Source organism: Accipiter gentilis, chromosome 23, assembly GCF_929443795.1.
Source record: "Accipiter gentilis chromosome 23, bAccGen1.1, whole genome shotgun sequence".
Taxonomy (NCBI): Eukaryota; Metazoa; Chordata; class Aves; order Accipitriformes; family Accipitridae; genus Astur; species Astur gentilis.
The window spans coordinates 8,353,161-8,372,852 of NC_064902.1; the positions used below are offsets into that span (position 1 = coordinate 8,353,161).

At 65.9% G+C, this 19,692-nt stretch overlaps 2 protein-coding genes and 1 long non-coding RNA gene across 6 annotated transcripts; 1 reads left to right on the forward strand and 2 right to left on the reverse strand.

Annotated features, from left to right (window-relative positions):
* Nucleotides 1–61: 61 nt before the first annotated feature.
* On the reverse strand, nt 62–8,000 carry HYAL3 (hyaluronidase 3). 4 transcript variants are annotated; one of them, XM_049827006.1, is made up of 5 exons: nt 3,191–4,090; nt 2,986–3,079; nt 566–702; nt 273–482; nt 85–179 (listed from the first exon to the last, which is right to left on the reverse strand). In XM_049827006.1, the coding sequence occupies exons 1-4, from the start codon at nt 4,088–4,090 to the stop codon at nt 276–278; spliced, it is 1,338 nt and encodes a 445-aa protein (XP_049682963.1). In that variant the 3' UTR covers nt 85–179; nt 273–275. The 4 variants fall into 4 exon arrangements, with proteins under 4 accessions (XP_049682962.1, XP_049682963.1, XP_049682961.1 ...); XM_049827004.1 differs by lacking the exons at nt 85–179; nt 273–482 and adding exons at nt 1,922–2,823; nt 7,976–8,000 and having other exon boundaries at nt 620–706; nt 2,990–3,079; nt 3,191–4,123; XM_049827005.1 differs by having other exon boundaries at nt 62–482.
* Nucleotides 5,311–10,516, reverse strand: NAA80 (N-alpha-acetyltransferase 80, NatH catalytic subunit). The gene is made up of 3 exons (XM_049827046.1): nt 10,509–10,516; nt 7,976–8,643; nt 5,311–6,039 (listed from the first exon to the last, which is right to left on the reverse strand). Exons 1-3 carry the CDS (start codon nt 10,514–10,516, stop codon nt 5,312–5,314), a joined length of 1,404 nt encoding a protein of 467 aa, XP_049683003.1. The 3' UTR covers nt 5,311.
* A 658-nt stretch (nt 10,517–11,174) lies between these two features.
* On the forward strand, nt 11,175–11,526 carry LOC126049890 (uncharacterized). Its single transcript, XR_007509329.1, has 2 exons — nt 11,175–11,216; nt 11,289–11,526. It is a non-coding gene; the product is annotated as an uncharacterized LOC126049890 (long non-coding RNA).
* Nucleotides 11,527–19,692: the final 8,166 nt, after the last annotated feature.

Genomic DNA, 19,692 nt, shown 5'->3' on the forward strand with positions numbered 1-19,692 from the left:
TTCCCATGGTGGCCTGGTGCCCGAGGCAGAGCTGGGAGCGGCTCACCGGTGCCCACCGGGCTCGGCGCTGGCGTTGAGGCGAGCCCAGAGCTGCCCGCTGGCTGCCCGCAGCTGGCGCATGGCGTCCTCCTGGCTCTCCAGCCACTGGGCCAGCGCCCGCACCGACTGGCTCTGCAGGACTGCGGGGAGAGGACAGGGACGCGCTGGGGACGGGTGGCCTGGCCTTCCCACAGCACCCCCCCAGGCCCCCCGCCCTGTCCAGCGCCACGTACCACTCAGGTAGATGGCCAGCGTGGCCAGGACCAGGCTCGCCAGTGCCAGGAGCCCCAGCAGGGCCAGGAGCAGGGGGTGGCTGGGGCTGAGGCAGGGGCAGGGGCTGGCGGCGGGCACAGGTCGCAGGGTGGGCAGGAGCGGCGGGGGGCCGGGGGGCACGGGGCGAGGCGGGGGCCTGCGCAGGCTGCTGGAGGGAGCCGGGCCGTTGCCTGCGGGCAGGGGAGAGAAGAGGTCAGAGCCCAGCCGCCGGCACGGCCAGGGCTGGCACGGCCCCTCCTCGCCCCGCTCTCACCCTCGGCCCCCTTCTGCCCGCCCGAGGCCCAGTGCAGGTCGCTGATGGACTCCACGGGGCGCAGGCTGATGGCTCCCGTCTCGCTGCCGTCGGGGTCCCCGGGCTCTGCCGGCGCGGCACCCTCGGCCCTTCCCATGCTGTCTGCTGGGAGCGGAGGCAGAGGGTGAGCGTGGGCCCTGCCGGCAGCCCCTGCCTGCCGCGGGCACCCCTATGGGGACCAGACCCCTCCCAGAGGTGACCCCAGCTTTGATGCCAGCCCTGTGCTGTGCCGGGGCAGGCAGCCAACACCGGTGTTCCCTTGGCACAGCCCTGTGGCTGCGGGCGGGCGAGCGCTGGCTGTGCCCCCCCGCCCCGGCCCCAGTGCTGTCATCAGAGCGGTTAGTGGTTGCCTGGTGGCCACGATCCCAGAGCCTCGTTAGTGGGGCTGGAATCTGGCCCTGGCTTGGGGGCAGGAATGTGCCACCCCGCCGGGCCCCAGGTAGCCACGGCACCTCGGGGCTGGCTGGGGCTCCCCCGGGCCAGCTGGGAGCTGGTGGGGCAGGGGCAGGACAGTGCCAGCTCCAGCCTGCGGCATGGTTTGGCTTGCCCTGTGGGCACCATGCTCATGCGCTGCTTAGGGGTGCACGGATGGAGATGTGGGGTGCATGCTGTGCCAGGGGATCCTGGTGCCCACCTTCCAGGTGGACACATTCCCCGTGGGAGCAAGGAGGCTTTTTGGAAGTAGGCATGGCTCCAGCACCATCTAGGGAAGCAACCATACCTGCACTGGGGTAGAAGAAAAGGCTTTTTTTGGGGGTGTTTGCGCATTTTTGAGCAGCGGGCAGGGCCCAGGCGCTGTGCCTGCGGCAGAGCAGGGCAGGGTGGCACTGTGCCCACTCCCAATCCCTCCCGGGGTCAGTGGCGTGTCGCAGGGCAGCGTGGCGCCGTGCCGCTGCCGGCGGGGCGGTGCACGCCGCCAGCCGGGTTGGCAGGCGTCAGGGCTGGGGGGCCTCAGCTGGTGCCCAGGGTCCTGCCGGACCCTCCCCAGGTCTCTGCCTTTGGCTGGGGACTGGCCCATGGGTACCCCCATCTCCCCTGCATCCGCTCCCCCCTGCCTGGGGTCATGGCTGGTCCTGTAGGTTTGGTGCAGGGGGCTGTGCCAGCCAGGTACCTGCCCCCCTCCCCAAACCCTGCTGCCCTGTGCCTGCAGCCCTCCAGGACCCCCTTCTTCCCCAGGCAGGCATCTCTGCCTGCAGCCCCTGCAGCAGAGTGCAGCATTTGGCCGCTGCTTCCATCCCAACCCCACGGCCTTGTGCCACCCAGTCCCCCCCAGGGTGCCAAGGCCCCCGCCAGCCCCCAGCCCGCTCCCCAGCCTACCTTCTCCAGCCTCCCTGGGCATGGCTCCCTGTGCCCGGGCAGCGTGAGTGGGCAGCGAGGCAGTGTGGGGCCCCTGGGAGCCAGGCACTGGGTTCCCAGTGCGCCAACTGCGCCGCTTAAAATAGGACAGTGAGAAACACGGTTGGGGGGGTGGATAAAAATAGCCATGGGGAGGGGGGCCCAGCGGTGCAGTCAGGGCTGCCGGCAGCATGGTGCCAGCGTGGCAAAGGGATAGCAGCCTGTGGCAGTGCCCCATGCCCCTCCTTCAAGGAAAAAGGGGCTGCCAGCTCCCCGTGGCATCAGGGCAGAGCCCGTGCAGGGAAACCGAGACACCAGTGGGCCCATCCAGAGCCAAACTGGGGTCTCCGCTGCCTCTCAGCAGCAACAGCAATTGTGCCCAGCCTGGGGGCACCAGGGAGCCCCCCCGGTTTTGCCCACAAGGACTATGCCAGCTGTGTCAGGAGGATTTATTTAAGTTAATGAGACCATAGGAAGCACCAGGCAGCAGCACTGCTAGGGTAGGGGACCATGGCGGTCCCTGGCCCCTGTCACCAGCCCCACGTGCCCCGTGGCAGGCAGGTGTCGGAGGGCGGGAGATCATTCTGCCCGTAGAGGCCATGAGCGTGGGTGGGTGCCAGGCAGGAGGAAGCAGGGCCAGTCTGGACCCGCTGGGCACAGCCCTCGCCGGTCCAGCCGCGGTAGCAGTGGCAGCGGAAAGAGGCCGGCGGGCTGGCGCTGGGGCCAAGGTGCAGGAGGCTGCCCAGGTCGTGGGGCTGCCGGCGCACGCAGCGCCCGTGCCCATGGCACTGCCTGTAGCTGCACTCCCGGGCTGCTGCCATCACGTTGGCCACGTAGGGACCCAGGGTGGATGTGAGGTAGTGGCGCAGGCTGGCACAGCTCTCCTGCGGGGGGGGAAGCACCAGTGAGAACCTGCCTCGGCACTGGGGTCCCTCCGGCCACCCCTCCCCGGGGGCACAGGAGATGTGGCTGTCCTGTACACCCCATGCCCACGCCACCTCCTGCTGCCCGCCATGTGCCAGCTGCAGTGCAGCAACGGGCCGTACTCACAGCCGAGCGGGAGTACGACAGGTCTCCCCAGAGCACGAGTCCGGCCGCACCCAGCGCCGCGCTCTCGCCGATGGTGTGCACCAGGTCAGCCTGCCAGGGAGAGAAAGAGACATGACCGGGCTGGGGGGCACAGGCCGCGTCCCAGTGCCAAGCAGGACCCCCAGCACACCTTGCTGCCAGCCCTGGCCCTGCGGTGCTTACCAGCTCCAGGAATCTGGGCGAGCGGCGGAAGGAGAGGCGGGAGTAGGCGACCACGGGCAGGAGGCCGTCGGCCCCGAAGGCGGCCACGCGCAGGGCCTCGCGCAGCCGGTGGTGCACGTAGCGGCGGCGCAGGGCGGGCGGCAGCGCCGGTGGCAAGTAGATGCTGGGGTAGAGGGCTGCTGAGGCGGCCCAGAGCCAGCCCAGACGGTTGTTGCGCTGCACCTCCGCCGGCCGGCACTGCCCGGTGTAGTTGGCCTCCTTGGCCCAGTTGCCATTGAGGCAGTCAGGGAAGCGGTAGAAACCCCAGAGCCCCCTCGGGCGCAGGGCCCGTCCCAGCAGCAGGGTCTCCTCCATCAGAGTCTGCGCCGCCTGCTCAAACTCCCACCGGGCCAGCCGGAGCCGCCGCCGTGCTGGCAGGAGGCCGTGCTGGTCCCGCACCCACTGCTCCGAGGCCACCCGGTAGATCCGCTTGGCCCCCCAGTTCTGGGCCCAGAGGGGCCTCCACTCCTCCCAGTCCACCACGGCCAGGCCGCGGAAAGCGTGTTGCAGGAGGAGGCGGATGTCCCCGGCCACCCTGGCGAGGTGGGCGCCGAGTGGGACCCGCTGGGGGATGCCCCCATTGCGGGGGACACCCTGCCGTGACAGGTAGGGGTACAGCCCAAACTTGTTCTTGTAGAAGATGGTGATGTTCTGGCCGGTGAAGCGGCCATCCTGGTTCTCCACGATGCCGTAGTCACTGAGGGGGAGCCCAACGCCGAAGCGGCGCTGGCAGCGGCCGGTGGGGATGTTCCACACCACAGTGAAGGGCTGGCCACCCGCCAGGGGCTCCGGTGCTGGGCTTTCCCCACCAACTGTGCCCAGCGCCAGGCAGGCCCAGAGCACCAGCGCCAGCATCACCATCCTGTGTCGCCGGCTGCCTGCAGGGCCGGCACCCTGCGGGGAAAAGAGAGTGGCAGGGGTGAAGCGGCAGGGCGCAGTGGGCACCCCGGCTGTGCTGGCACTGCCACCCTGGCACGTGGTGGGCTAGGATCAACCACAGGGGCCAGGCTGCCCCACAGGCACGTGCTGTCCACCCCAAAATCCCATGGGACTCAGCAAATTGAGGGTTTCAGGCACCTCGTGCCTCAGTGCCACCAGCGGGCACCTCTGCCTGCTGCGCCCCGGTGCGCAGAGCCCCTGCCTGCACCACCACAGCCATGGCACGGCTCTGGTGTGGCACTGCAAGTTGCCGACCCCGGTGCCTCAGTTTCCCTGCTGGCTCCTAGCCCTCCCCGTAGCGGGGGCACCGTGACCCCTTCTTCCCCCTTTTGTAGCAGGGCCTAGCCAGGCTGGGTGCCCTGCTGAGGGACAGAGTCCCCCCGAGAGGTGTGGTGGAGCCAAAGGGGCAGCTCTGTTCCCCCAGGCCGGGCAGGGATGGGGTGGGTCAGCTGCCCGGGGCAAGAGGATTAGGCCGGAGATGGGCCCGGGGGCCGCGTGACACAGCAAGGACAGTGCTAATCCCCCGGCACGGGGCCCAGCCGCTCTCCCTGACCTTCCTGCTCCTGTGCCTCCGGCCCTCGCTGCTGTCAGCTGCCTCGGGGGGGAGGGGGGCCCTGGCCGCCTGCCCCCTCACGGTGCAGTGCAGGGGACCCTGCAGCCCACCTCACCCTCCTGCGGCCTCCTCCCCCTGATGCCCCTCCGGCTGTCGTGTGCCTCGGTTTCCCCAGGCTGCTCAGTGGGGACAGTGGCAGCCACGCTGGCGGACACGGCATGCTGTCAGCCCCAGCTGCCCAACAGCAAGCCCTCTGGGTGGACGAGACACTGGTGGGACCGGGCAGTGCTCCTGGGACCAGTCCCAACCCCAGAGCCCGATGTGGGCCCAGCTCACTGCCATGCTGGTGGTTCCAGGGCTCTGGCCAGGTGAGCTGGGGGCCGGGCGAGAGTGGATCCAGTGTGCCCAGACAGGGCAGGGTGTGGGATCCGCATCCCCGCCAGCACCCACCCTGGCAATGGGACCAGGGCAAACCAGGAAGGCTGGGAGAGCTGGCGTCAGCCCCGAAGAACGGCAGGCAGTCAGGCAGCACTGGGGCAGGCAGCCCCTGCCCGCACTGCTTTTAATCACCAGCTCGGGGCCCCGGCCCCTCAGATGTCCTTCTTCATCCAGAAGATGGGCAGCCCTTTGGCGTCGCGGTGGGGGGTCTCCAGGAGGCTCTGCCCGCTGCTCTCGGCCAGGACTCCCCTTGCCCAGATCACGGTTGGTGGGGGGGGCGGTGGGGGAGCGGCGGGGGGCGGGAGGGGAGGAGGGGGGGCAGAGGACACCCTTGGCCTGGTGGGGGTGGCAGTGGCAGTGCCAGGAGGGGCGGAGAAGAGCCGCAGCACCTCAGCGGGTATGGCAGGGCTGAGGAAGGCCACGCTCTGCACCGGCTCACCCAGGACGAAGCCCAGGTGGGCATAGAAATGCTGCTTGTCGTGGGTAGTAAGACGAAGGCAGCTGAAGCCCCGGGCCCGGGCCCACCGTTCGGTGGCCTCCATCAGCTGCCGCCCGTAGCCCTGGCCCCGCAGCGCCCGGGCCACCACCACACTCTCCACGAAAAGGTCACGGGGATGGCCAGCCACGCGGGAGAGCCGGACATGGCCCACGAGCTGGCAGGGACCCTCCCGGGTGGCGAGGGCCTCGGTGGGGCCCCGGCTCCGCAGCAGCAGCAGGCAGATGGGGAAGGCATCCGAGGAGCGCTGGAGCGTGTGGAGCCGCGACGCCCGGCTCTTCCCCCACTCCTCGCCCAGCAGCTTGGCGCAGGCCTCCAGCAGCTCCGGCCTCCGGTGCAGAGGGACCAGGCTGAGTTCCTCCGACATGGAGCCCATTCTTCTCACTGACAGGAGACCAAGTAGGCCACAGCTTAGAGGCTGCAGGGGACAGGCTACGTGTGTCGCCCCGGCGCAGACATGGCTCCCCAGCAGCACGGCCAGATGGGTTTGCAGGGGTTAGCGGCAGGTCCGAGGTCAAACGACAGCACCACGGCAAGGAAGCGGCGCGTGGTTCCAGTTCCAGGTGCCCGTGCTGTGGGACCTGTGGGCAGGTCTGGCACTGCCGAGCCAGCAGAGGGGCAGGGGCAGGAGGCACAGAGCTGGCCTTGCCCCCTCCCCAGGCCTGCCACCAGCTCCTGCCACCTGGGCACCTGCCTGAGAGCAGCCAGCTCATCACACATGTATCCCCGGCCTGCAAAAGAGGGCTGCAGTGCCGTGGAGCTGAGCAGACCCCAGCCATGCCGTGCCAGTGCGAGGGCTCAGGGGAGGCCCTGCTGGCCTCTGAGGGGTCAGGACCCTGCCACAACTGGTGAGCGGCAGGGAACCTTCTCCCAGCATGGCAGCCGTTCCCCTTGCGAAGGAGAAGCCGCAGGCAGAGCGCAGGAGGAACCGCTGCACCGGCTCACCAGCTGTGGTTGAGCAAACTGCCCTGCTTCCCTCTGTGGTGGGGGGAGGGCCTGGCCCTGGCCCTGCCCCCCCCCCCTTCAGGGTGCCCCCAAAAGTCACCCCCCCAGCACCAAGGCCCCCAGCTCCCAGCCCAGCCTGCATTCCCTGCTTTGGAGGCCAGGCAGCTCCCCGAGGCCCCATCAGCACCCCCAGGTGGGTGATGCTTTTCCTTCCATCTCTCCAGCAAACCCATGCTGGGACCCCACCAGCACCCCTCTGTACTTGGAGGGGGGGCCCCAGTGGAGAGGGAAGTCCCCCTCATGCCTGCCCTCCTGCCGCTTCTGCCTGCAGTACTGCACCAAGCTTCAACCACCCGGGTGCCTGGTTCCTCCCTATGCCTGGCCCTCTCCAGGCCCTGCCCAGGGGCATGGGGCTGCCCACTCTGCCTGCTGCTCACCCTGCCTGCAATCACCCTGCCCACCTCTCGCCCTGTCCGCTGCTCCCGCCGCTCACTCTGCTCACACTCACCCTGCCTGCTGCTGCCGGCTCCCGCGCTGTCAGTGCCTGCACAGCAGCGCGGCAGGAAGCAGCCCAGGCTCGCGGCCGACCGCGGCGCCTGGTTCTGCTTCCCCAGCATGAATGACACGTCTGTCCAGGGCACCTCCCCCAGCACCCAAAACAGACTGCACCCCTGCACAGCGCAGCCCACCCTGCCTGCACGCCCCCATCACTCCGAACCACGCTACACCCGCACACGGTGCACAAACCTGAACGGCACCACCCAGCTGATCACTGCGCCCACCCCATGGCTGGACCTCCCAGACAAGTGGCCCCCAGCCCCTCACTGACCATCCCTGACCCGTCACTGAGCCCATCACTGACCCCAGCACTAAGCCCATCATTGACCCCATCCCTGGACCCATCCCTGGACTCATCATTGACCCCATCCCTGACTCCATCCCTGAGCCTATCATTGACCCCAGCACTGACCCCATCCCTGGACCCATCCCTGGACTCATCATTGACCCCATCCCTGACTCCATCACTGAGCCCATCATTGACCCCATCCCTGAGCCTATCACTGACCCCAGCACTGAGCCCATCATTGACCCCATCCCTGACTCCATCCCTGAGCCCATCATTGACCCCATCCCTGAGCCTATCATTGACCCCAGCACTGAGCCCATCATTGACCCCATCCCTGACTCCATCACTGGACCCATCCCTGACCCCATCCCTGACCCCATCATCGACCCCATCCCTGACCCATCACCGGACCCCTCTCCCCCTCCCCTTTCCCCCTTCCTTCCTTCCTTCCTTCCTTCCTTCCTTCCTTCCTTCCTTCTTCCCCCGCTCCCCCGTTCCCGTTCCCGTCCCCTTCCCGCACGTACCCACCTGCCGGCCCCGCCGCCGCCGCTGCCGGCGCCGCTTCCGCCGTCGAGCCTTCACTTCCGCCGCCGCCACTGCTCGGCGCCCGAACCGCGCCCCCTGGCGGCCGGAGGCCGCGTCCCCTCACGCCACACCCTTGCGCGCAGGCGCGTTGCGCCGGGCCGCCGTCCGCCCTGCTCCCCGCCGCCGGGCCGAGCTCGCCGCAACGGCCCGACCCGCAGCCTCCCGCTGCCCACCGGCCTCTCGCCTCACCTCCCGCCCGTCCCAACGCACCGACCCCTCTGTGCCCACGCCACCTCGCTCCCGGCCCCACCACCCCGGGCGTAGCGCGTCCCCCAGCACCCCGGCCCGGGCCCCCGCGCCCGCTCAGACGACCCAGCAGGCCCGGGCTGAGCCCAGCGGGGGCGTAGGCCCCGGGGAGGGGGGGAGGGGGGACTCCCCCCCTCCCTCGTGCCAGCGAACGGCCGATGGAACCCTGCCGCCTGCCGCGGCAGCCGTAACCAGGGCAAGCCAGCAGACCCCAACGGTCGCAGATCGCTGTGGCTGAGCGCACAGGAAGGCCTCTGGTGTCCCGGTGTGCCCACCTGCCTTCGAGCGAGGGGAGCCCGGCGGGCCTTGTCCTGCGCCTCGTGAGGACGAGGGAAGAGCCTCGGCGTGCCTGAGGGGCTGGGGGCTGCTCCCCGGCTCGGCCTGGCCATAGGTGGGGGTGGCACCAGGCCCTGGGAGGGAAGGGACAGAGGACAGAGGGGTGTCTGCGACAAGGGGGATGCCCCCATACAGACAAACCCCAGCCCCATAGCGGGAGGAGGAGGAAGAGGGAGCCAGTCCCGTCCCCCCAGGGCGAGGAGGGGTCCATGTGCTCCGGGGCAGCCAGAGGGCTTCTGGGGAGGGGGGATCAGGGGGCTTAGGGGAGTGACATTGGGGTACTTTGCGACACTGTGGCAGCCAGCCCTGCTCCCGCAGTGTCTGGGAGGACAGTGTTGGGACAGGATGGGAGCGAGGAGCCCCTGAGCACAGCCACCTCTGCCCCCACCACCCCTGGGGTGGCAGGGGGTCCTCCTCACCCCTTTCCTCCCTCCCTCCTGCAGGATGGCGGAGAGACCCCCTGGCCGCGTTAGGTGGGCCTGGGAGGAGAAAGATGGAGCTGCCCCGGCTCCCAGATCCAGGCCAAAGCCCCATGAGATGTCCAAGGTCCAGCTGCTGCGGGCAGGTGAGTGTGCGGGTGCTGTGGAGCAGGGGGCTCCCCACCCTGCCCTGCCTTGTCCTGTGCCAGGCTCACATCTGTATTGGTTTTGTCTGGCAAGGTTTTGGTAGCGGCGGGAGGGGGGGGGGGGTGTGGTTACAGGGGTGGCTTCTGTAAGAAGCTGCTGGAAGCTTCCCCTGTGTTCGAGAGAGAGCGAGCCCATACCAGCCGGCTCTAAGACCCGCCGCCGGCCAAGGCCGAGCCCATCAGTGATAGTGGTAACGCCTCTGTGATAACATTTTTAAGAAGGAAAAAAAGTTGGGACGGGGAAAACTGCCACCGGAGTGAGGATTGAGAACATGTAAGAGAAACAAGCCTGCGGACACCAAGGTCAGTGAAGAAGGAGGGGGAGGAGATGCTCCAGGCGCCGGAGCGAAGATTCCCCTGCAGCCCGTGGTGAAGACCCTGGTGAGGCAGGCTGTCCCCCTGCAGTCCAGGGAGGTCCACAGTGGAGCAGATAACCACCTCTAGCCCGTGGAGGACCCCACGCCGGAGCAGGTGGGTTCCCGAAGGAGGCTGTGACCCCGTGGGAACCCCGCGCTGGAGCAGGTTCCTGGCAGGACCTGTGGATCTGTGGAGAGAGGAGCCCACGGAGCAGGTTTTCTGGCAGGACTTGTGACCCCGTGGGGGACCCACGCGGGAGCAGTCTGTGCTCCTGAAGGACTGCACACCGTGGATGGGACCCATGCTGGAGCAGTTCGTGAAGAACTGCAGCCTGTGGGAATGGCCCACATTAGAGGAATTCATGGAGGACTGTCTCCCGTGGGTGGGACCCCACGCTGGAGCAGGGGAAGAGTGTGATCAGCCCTCGCCCTGAGGAGGTGAAGTGGCAGAAAATAACGTGTGATGACCATTACCCCCATCCCTGTCCCCCTGTGCCGCTGGGGGGGCTTGGTGGTGAAATCCGGGAGTGAAGTTGTGCCTGGGAAGAAGAGAGGGGTGGTGGGAAGGTATTCTGAGATTTTGTTTTATTTCTCATTACCTTACTCTGGTGATTTGTAATAAATTGAGTTAATTTTCCCAAATTGAGTCTGTTTTGCCCGTGACGGTAATAGTGAATGATCTCTCCTGTCCTTATCTCGACCTGTAAGCCTTTTGTTATATTTTCTCTCCCCTGTCTAGCTGAGGATGGGGGACTGATAGAATGGCTTTGGTGGGCACCTGGTGTTCAGCCAGGGTCAACACATCACAATATCCCCCAGCCAGACTGGCATCAGAGCTCCCACAGCGCAGTGGCCGGGAAGGTAGCTCTGTTACGGCGTTCCTGGGACAGGGACTCTCCCTGTGCCCTGGTGCCAGCGCATCTCTTACCAGACCACACCAGGGCCCCCTCCCTGTGCTGCCCTCCAGCATCACACCCTCTCTCCTGGGGCACACAGGGGACACCAGTGTCCCAGCCTTGAGCAAGGGCTTGTGGCATCCCTGGGAGCTGGGCAGAGGGCTCGGGTTTTCCCTGCTGCTTGCCCCCCAGCCCTCCCTGCTCTCTCTTGGCCAGATCTGTGCTGCTCTGCCTTGGCTTTGCCCAGGGAGGAAGACAATACCCTGGACACCGCAGAGCATCAGGTAGGGATACTAGGCCTAAGCCGGAGGGTCAGGTAGGAATGTCCAGTGTAACTTCACACGCCCGTAATGTCAGCAGGTGTACCCCAGTGAACCAGCAAGGGTTCAGGTACTACCCCGGAGTACCGGTGGGTGTACCGATACTACTGCAGAGTACCAGTGGGGGTACCGGTACTACCCCGGAACATCGGGTAGGGGTGCCAGGCTTACCACGGAGCATCAGGTAGGGATACCAGGCCTACCCTGTAGGGTCAGGTAGGGAGGCCGGGTCCAATCCAGCGCGCCCGTAGGGACAGCTGGTGTACTCTGGCGCATCACAAAGGGTTCCGTTCCAACCCCAGAGTACCGTGGGGGAACCAGTTCTAACCCGGAACACCGGGTAGGGATACCGGGCGTAAAACTGGGCTTAGGGGAGTGACATTGGGGTACTTTGCGACACCCTGTGTCAGCCAGCCCTGCTCCTGCAGTGTCTGGGAGGACAGTGTTGGGACAGGATGGGAGCGAGGAGCCCCTGAGCACAGCCAGCCCTGCTCCCGCAGTGTCTGGGAGGACAGTGTTGGGACAGGATGGGAGCGAGGAGCCCCTGAGCACAGCCACCTCTGCTCCCACCACCCCTGGGGTGGCAGGGGGTCCTCCTCACCCCTTTCCTCCCTCCCTCCTGCAGGATGGCGGAGAGACCCCCAGGCCGCGTTAGGCGGGCCTGGGAGGAGAAGGATGGAGCTGCTCCGGCTCCCAGCTCCGGGCCACAGCCCGATGAGATATGCAAGGTCTGGCTGCTGCAGGCGGGTGAGTGTGCGGGTGCTGTGGAGCAGGGGGCTGCCCACCGTGCCCTGCCTTGTCCTGGGCCAGGCTCACATCCCCCAGCCAGACTGGCATCAGAGCTCCCACAGCGCAGTGGCCAGGAAGGGAGCTCTGTTACGGCATTCCTGGGACAGGGACTCTCCCTGTGCCCTGGTGCCAGCGCATCCCTTACCAGACCACACCAGGGCCCCCTCCCTGTGCTGCCCTCCAGCATCACACCCTCTCTCCTGGGGCACACAGTGTCCCAGCCTTGAGCAAGGGCTTGTGGCATCCCTGGGAGCTGGGCAGAGGGCTTGGGTTTTCCCTGCTGCTTGCCCCCCAGCCCTCCCTGCTCTCTCTTGTCCAGATCTGTGCTGCTCTGCCTTGGCTTTGCCCAGGGAGGAAGACAATACCCTGGACATCATTCGAGCCTTCCTCAGGAGCAGACCAAAGGTATCCGTGGCCACTTCTATGAGGCTGTGCCCGTGTCTCCCAGCCTGTCTTTCGGCCCCTGTCCCATGCTCAGAAGGTGCTGGGGGCTGTGCTGGGCCCCCCACCTGGCTGTCTCTCCCCCCTGACACTGTCTGTCTGTCTGTCTCCTCCCTGGCTGGCAGCAAGAGGCCCAGAAGCTGAGGTTTCTGGCCTCCATCTGCACCGTCTGCAGCACCACCAGCGTGGACTCCACTGTGTGGGACATGCTTTACTTCTGCCAGCCGGAGGTGGTGGAGACCATCGAGGTGAGGGGGCGGCCAGTCAGGCTGAGGCAGGGGCAGGGGCAGGGGCAGCAGGCAGCGACACAGCCCCGGGGGCAGATGAGAGCTTGGCCAGGCAGGGGGGTTGCGGATGAGCACTGCTCCAGGTCTCCATCCTCGGAGATGCTCCAAAGCCACCTGGGTGGCCTGGCTGGATGTTTGCAGGTCCCTTGGCCAGCCTGTGGCTCTGTGACGGGCACAGCCCTTCCAGCCATGGGGCTTGGGACCACTGGGTGCTGGGTGGGGAGGGGGTGCCAGGATGGGGGCACCTGGGCTCTGCCAGCCCCACAGGCTCTTGCTGGGCGAAGGAAACTGCCCCATCCTGAGCTGTCCCACGCTGCTGTGCTCCCCAGGTGCTGCTGCAAGAGGAGCCCGCTGGCCCCCAGGGCATTATGGTGCAGCAGCAAGCCATGCTGGCCATCATCTCCATGAGGTACCTGCCCCAGCCCCCAGCTTGGTGGCCCCGATGGCACCGGTCCCAGGTGGGGGGCATCCCCAGTCCTGGGTCTGAGAGGGAGGCAGAGAACAGGGCAGGGGGTGCCACAGGGTTTTCCCCGCAAAGGCAAGTGCCAGTGTCATGGAGGGTTGAGGTGTCCCCCATGGCATGGGGCTCAGCTCAGGTCTCTAAGCCCAGGGTCTGCCTCCTCCTCTGTCCCCGCAGCAGAGCGGGGCTGCTTCTGCAGGAGAAGAAGAACAGCCTCCTGTATGCCTGCTTCTGCAACATCTTCCACCTGCCTCCTCAGGAGGACACTCAGGGCCCTGATGCTTCACTCTACTCCAAGGTGTGCCAGGGGGTGAACCATGGGGAGTTCCCTGGCTGCGAGGCCCCTTCCTGGGCACCGCAGGGCCATGGCCGTCCCCTGCCAGGCTTCCAGGGCTGCCCCCAAGACTCTGTCCCCCTCACAGACCCTGGCCACGATGGACAGCATGCTGCAGGTGCTGGTACGCAGTGCCGGCACCCTCGGCATCGTGGAGCTGCAGAACATCTTGCAGGTCTGGCCTTGGCACAGGGTCCCCATGGGCAGTGACCCCTGGCTTGAGCGGTGCCCACCCCCAGCACCTGGTGCAAGGAGGGGGGCAGGGAATGTCTCTCCTTACCAGCCATGCCCCCCACCCACCCCCCTGCCTCCTGGCTCCCGCCAGAGCCCCTTCTCCTGCCCCAGCCCACGCCACCTCTGCAGCCTTGCCCGCTGCCCGTCCTCCCCAACACTGCCTCCCAGATGGACCTGCCTGTCTGGCAAGGGGAGCCCAGCCCTGGGGCTTTCCCCCTCTAGCTTCACCATGGGCCATATCCCAGAGCCCCCACCACAGGTCCCCAGTGAGGTGGTCACCCCAAAGCCTTGCAGTCCTTGGGTGGGAGGCAGAGGGATGTTTTTTGGTGGGGAGTGAATGGAAGGCAGCAGAGGCAGCAGAAGAAGCGGGATGCGGTGACCTGCCTGCCCGCAGCAGGTTGCTGTGAGGGGCAAGAAGGACACATGCCCCATCCCAGGCACTGCCCCAGAGCAAGCCTGGCTGTGCCATGCTGTGCCATGCCACCTCCCTGGCACACCAGCAGCTTTTCTCCTCCCAGCTGCTGCTGCCCTTCACCAATTCCCAGCTGGCAGAGGTGCAGGAGAGGGCCATGGCACGGATCGCCAGGCTGGTGAACTTCATCACCACCTACTCCCTGCCGCAGGTACCGAGCTCCTGGTCTGGGCAGCCCCAGTGCCCTGTCCCTGTGCCCCTGAGCCCCGGCACCTCCCAGGGAAGCTGGGCACCCAGCCAGCAGGTTGGGAGCAGGGGTCTTTGCCCTGCCCCTGTCCTGTCCATGCTCTCTCCCAGGGCAGGGCAGGGCAGGGCTGCCCCGGGCACAGGCAGGAACCTGGGTCCGGCAGCCCTGCCCTGCTCTTGGCTGCTGCCTAGCTGCTCTGGGAGCAGCTGGGGCTCACCTTGTGCTCACACTGCCTCTCTTCCCCCAGGTCTGCCCCTGCTTTGCACAAGCCACAGTCCTCAGGCATCAGTGCTCCAAGACACATCAGTTTGTGATGCTGGGGAAGCTGGTGGGGCACCTCACCCTCTGTTGCACCTGCAAGGACAAGGGGACGCGTCATGAGGCTGCAGAAGCTCTCTATCACCTGCACACGTTTGTCCTGCAGCAGAGAAGTAAGACAAGCTGTGTCGGGCTGGATCCCCCAGGCATGGGCAGTCAGGGGCCACTCTCCTTGTCGAGAGAAAGCCTTATCCAACCTGCCTGCCCGCCTGCAGTCTGAAAAGTCGTTTTGCCTTGCCCCCGCTCACAATAGCCCTGGACCCTCCCTGGGTATCTGCTCCCTGGACCTGTCTGGTGCCCTTTTTCTTTGCCAGCAACTTTTCTGCCCAGTGCTCTCAGACTGCACTTCCACTTCTGCACCCTCTCTCTAAACACCCCGTTTTTGCTCCTCCCCAGGCAGGTGGCCCTGGCTGCATGGCACAGAGCAGCTGCAGCTCCAGGAGGACTGGCAAGCAATGCAGCCCTGGCAGCTTTTGAAAACCAGCCATGCCCGCAAAATCTTCTTGGTAAGAAGTGCCTTTGGCTCAGTGTGAGTGAAGGGACACCCGATGCCTGGGGATGACAGGGGCTCACGCTGTTCCTGAGCAGGGGCTAGGCAAAGGCCCTCAGGGAGCTTCAGTCCCCTGCGGGACCCTGATGCCCACCATCAGTCTCCTCCCCAGCGCAGCCTGGCTCTGTGTCCCGCTCTCACTGCACAGTCAAGATGCTCTGGGTGATGCTCTAGGCAACAAATCTCCCCTCCTCTCCTTCATCCTGCAGATGTTCACAAAATACCTCCAGTCCTCTGACCAGGCAGACATCATCCTCATGGCTATCAAGAGCTTGAGACACCCAAGCGCCTACAGCATCAGGCTGGCTGCCCACATGGTGGATGTCCTTGTGGCGGACCGTGCCTTCCAGCCGGCGCAGGTGAATAGCCCATGGGTGGCACAGCTGATGCTCCAGCCCAGTGGGGGACTGTTCCTCCCCTGGCTCTGTGCCTGGCTAGCACTGACGCCGTCTCGAGCTGGCATACCGCACTAGGAACGGAAGCAGCTCCCAGTGGGAGCTGGGGAAGTGGCCGCGCTCACCATGCTGACATCCCCACTCCCACCTGTGTCTCCCCTCCAGGTGCTGAACGTCGTGTGGGCCATCTACAGAAGCCGGCCCTCCGTCAGGGCGGTGGTAGCCCGCAAGAGCCTGGACAGGGCCCTGCTGGTGCTTATGGGCAAACACCCCAGAGAGGTGGTGGCCAGCCTGCTGCAGTGCTCCCCGATGTGCACCCGGTAAGGGGACCACCAGCCTTTGGGGGCTCCTCTCACACTAGAAGAGGGGCCCCAAGACCCTCCCGAGGGATTTCAGCCCGGCCATCCTCTGGGGTGTCCCTGCTGACAGAGCCCCGTGTCCCTGCAGTGTCGCCATGGCCATGTGGAGGGCGATGATGTCTGAGCCCCAGGCTGCGGAGAAGGTGCTGAGGGAGCTGCTCAGCTTGCTGATGAACCAGTCACTGCGCAAGACCTCCACCTCCATCAAGGACAACCCACGCATCCTCTCCCTGGCTGTGAGTTGCTGGACGAAGCCTTGCTGACCTCCGGGGCTGATCTCAGCTGTCCGGGGCCCCTGCTCCTCTTCCCTGCCAGCCCCAAGGCTTGACCTCCCCAGGGGTGAGGGGACATCTCAGCGTCTGGGTGTCTTCTGCAGGCAACCAGGGCGATAAGCGAGATCCTGCTGCAGTCTGTCTGCCTGTGGCAGGTGGAGGCAATTTTCCCCCAGCTTTTCCTGGCGCTGCTTTTCCAAGTGTCATTCGCCACGGAGCTGACGCTGCAGGAAGTGCACATCTTCTGGACGGAGCACCGACAGGATCAGCTCACTCCCGTCAGGTGCTCCATCCCTTTCCTCTCATCCCTGCCAGCCACCCGGAGCCAAGCCAGGGAGGGAGCTAAGCATTTCTCCTTGTGCAGGTCTGCGGTGCAGTCCATGAAAGTGCTGCTCTGCAGCATGGGCTTTGAGAGCCAGGTACTGGCCATCGAGGCGCAGGGTGGCTGGGACAACCTGCTCAGCTCCCAGACCCACCTCATGGGAGTGCGCATTATCGCCAGGTGAGAGCCCCTTCTCCCTGCTCCTTGGGGACAGGGTACCCCATGCCGCCCCCTCCCTTGGGGCTGATGGCAGCGGGGTCTCCATTACTCGGAGAAAGTGGTACAGACTGGCGATGTCCAGGCTGGTGCAAACCCCCAAAAGATGTGCCTGCCTGGCTCAGGCCTGACAGTGCCTCCTTCCCCATCAGGGAGATGATGAAGATGCCAAGTCCCCTGTGCTCCACCATCTTCTGGCATCTGGCAGAGCTCCTCAGGACAGAGGACCCCACCTGGGAGATGGTCGCTATGGTCTTCTTCATTGAGGTGAGCCTGATGGCACCACTCCAAGCTCCCCCCGATGCTCGGTTCTCCCATGCCCACCACTGTGGGGAAAGCTGGGGCAGTGGGTGGGCTCTGGTTGGTACCATGGAGGAGCAGATGAGCAAGCAATGTGCTGTGGTGTGGGGCACGGGGACTCTCTGCAATCCCTGCTGCCTCTCTCCGTCTGGGCTTGGTCTTGCCCTGCGTCCTTGTCCTGAGCTGATGGTTGGAGCCAGCACCACACCTCACCAGCTCCCACTGCCTGTGTTTCAGATGCTGGACTTTACCAACATCAGTGAAGAGCTGGTCCGTGCCCTGGAAATCTTCCCCATTTATCTGCAGAGCCAGTGCCTGGGGATGCCCAGCCTGGTGCTCAGGGCCATCCTCAGGCTCACCGAGAGGCCTGACACAGTGAGTAGGGGGCAGCCGGGACAGCAGCCCAGGGTGGAACAGTGGGTAACGTGGCAGCTCAGGCTTTCCTGGGCATTGTGGGCTGTGCTGGCTGCTGCCAGCTCTCCTGCCTCCCCGGCCCTCTGCCCCATGGCTGTGCCATGCCAAGGAGAGAAGCAGCAGTGCTGACGGGAACGGGCTCCCACTGCCAGCACGTCCCAGCAGGGATGCTGGCGGCAGAGCAACCGGCCTGAGCGTGGGGTCTGCAGGGCCTGGCCGTGAGGTGTTGAGCCCCCGGGTGAAACACAGCAGCCATGGCAGGGGCTGCTGGCAGCTTGGGCAGATTTCCAGGCAGCGCCAGTCACCCACCAGCCTATCCAGGGGGGTCTGGTGGAGAAGGGGGCAGCCGAAGGGCTGGCAAGGAGCCAGTGCTGTCTGTCCTCCCCCTCTGTGCCCTGCTCTTCCCATGGGCGTGCTGGTGAGCCCTGTCTGCCGGGACCTTGCCCTCGTAACCTGCACTGCCTGCAGAGAACCCAGTGGGGAGGCCGGTGTTCGTGGAGAGGGTTTTCACCCCTGTGATCGGTGGCTCCTTTACAAAAAGGAGGTGGCATGTCTCACACAGGAAAGGAAAGCCCTTATCCTGCTGCCGTACGTTATGGACCAGCTGCTGGATGATGACAGTGATGCCAGCGCCGCGGCCCTGCCCGTGCTTGGCAACATGCTCCGGCTGCTGGAGGGGAAGAGACTCAGCCTCACTGCCCTGGCACTGGCTGAAAAGCTCCTGCTGCTTTTCAACAATGTAAGGCTGGGGGAGAGCCCCATGTCCCCCTTCCTGGGCACCTCCATTCACGCCTCCCGCTGCAGCCCCTGTGCTCTGCAGGGGGATGCTTTGCCCTGCAGTCCCCAGACCCCATTGCCGCCCTTGGTGGCTCCGTGCTGTGTCACAAACCCCCCACCAAGGACTCACTCCGGCTCGGCCTCCCTGCCGCAGCGGGGGACAGTGGTGGCAGGATGGCAGCAGGCGTGCTGAGCCCCACCAATGCACACCCTGCTCTGGCAGCATCCTCCAGCCTTCTGCAGGGTCTCCCTCTCTGGCCCTCAGCCCCGGAGACCCCAGTCTCCCTGGGCAGACCATCTGAATGCCGCAGCTCGCTCCCTTTTGGAGCAGGGCTGCCTGCAGCCATTTTGGGGATGTCTGTCTCCATGTCAGCCCCTTGCTTGCCATGGGCTTGTGGCTGAGGTCCTCCTCCCCTCTTCCCCCAGGAGCTGGACACGGTGCGGGAGCTTTCCATCCATCTCTTCCAAATTGCCATGGGGCTCGTGGTGGGTGCTGAAAAGAAGAAGATGAAGAAGAAGGTGTGGGACAGCCTGCTGCCGCTGCTCTTTCACCTGCATGACCAGGACAAGAGTGTGGCCAAGGTGGGATTCCCAACCTGACTGGTCCTTTGGGGAGGGCAATGCTGACACTGCACTGTGAGGTCTAGCTTGTTGAGTCCCTAGGAACAGGCAGAGCCCCCCTCCCTGCCCACTGCTGCCTTTTTCCTCCTGCTGCCTGGTGGATGGGGAGGTGGGTCCCTTTCCCACCCAGCTCCCTCCACACAGCCCCTGGCATGGGCCCTGCAGCCCCAGAGGCTGGACTACGGCTCCGCAGCAGCCTGGGGCCACCAAAGCTGAAACGCTGAAGGCCCGACAGGCTTCCAGCCAGAAAGGGTGGCTGCCCTTCTCTTCCCCTGGGGTGCTGAACCTGCTGGCAGCATCAGTCCCCAGCTGGTGCGTCTTCCCTGCATGGGCCAGGACAGGCTCTGAGCCCCACCAGGAGGGAGGACACAGGGTCCTGTGCCCCCCATGGTGGTGGTAGCATCTGTGCTGCTCACCAGGCCTCCCAGGAAGCCCTCCGCAGCGCTGGCCAGTTCCTGGAGTGGGGGCAGCTGGCGCAACTGGCCGAGACGGCGCAGGCCTGGAGGATCTGCGAGTGCTTGGTAAGCATAGCCCGAACACCCCTGGGATCTGCCCTGGCTAAGCCCTGGCCCGTGCCCAGCAGAGGGGACCAAGGGCAGCGTCCCCACAGCTGCATGCACCCTCCTGGAACAGGCTCTGCTCCAGGCTGTCCTCGCCTCCGGGGTCCCAAAGGGGACCCCGCCACCAGGATGGCACCCTAGCATTGCCTGGGAGCCCTCTGCTCCCTCCGAACCCCAATGCGGAGAGCGGAGAGCTGGGCATGTCCTGCTGGGGAGAAGAAGGGTGGTCCTTGGTGGAGGGATGGCCCAGTGGGGGGGCCACCTCTATGCCAACTCTGCACCCTTCTCTCCAGCTGGCCAGGAAGAGGAGCAGGGCCACGTACTACCTGCGGCAGAGCCAGACCTACCTGCGGAGCCCGCAGGAGCCCCTGCGGCTGGAGGCTGTCAGGTTCATCGGTGAGCCCCTAGCCCCAGGGTCCCTTTCTCTCCCAGGGTCCCTGTGTCCCAGTGCAGGACCTGTGGGGCACCCCTTCACTCTCTCCCACTCCTGCCTGCACAGGTAGGGCTGGCAGGAGGCTCATCCATCCCCTCCCCGATGCTGCCCCCTGGGGTCAGCCCTCCCCAGGGAACTGT

What these genes read in the sequence shown, in the direction of transcription:
- HYAL3 (XM_049827004.1), bottom strand. Translation starts at nt 4,090, where the DNA reads ATGGTGATGCTGGCGCTGGTGCTCTGGGCCTGCCTGGCGCTGGGCACA. An exon ending in CGCCCAGATTCCTGGAGCTG is followed by an intron (nt 3,080 to 3,190) that starts GTAAGCACCGCA and finishes TCTCCCTGGCAG; the next exon opens with GCTGACCTGGTGCACACCAT. An exon ending in TGTCGTACTCCCGCTCGGCT is followed by an intron (nt 2,824 to 2,989) that starts GTGAGTACGGCC and finishes CCCCCCCCGCAG; the next exon opens with GAGAGCTGTGCCAGCCTGCG.
- NAA80 (XM_049827046.1), bottom strand. An exon ending in GGCGGCGGCGGGGCCGGCAG is followed by an intron (nt 6,040 to 7,975) that starts GTGGGTACGTGC and finishes GTCTCCTGTCAG; the next exon opens with TGAGAAGAATGGGCTCCATG.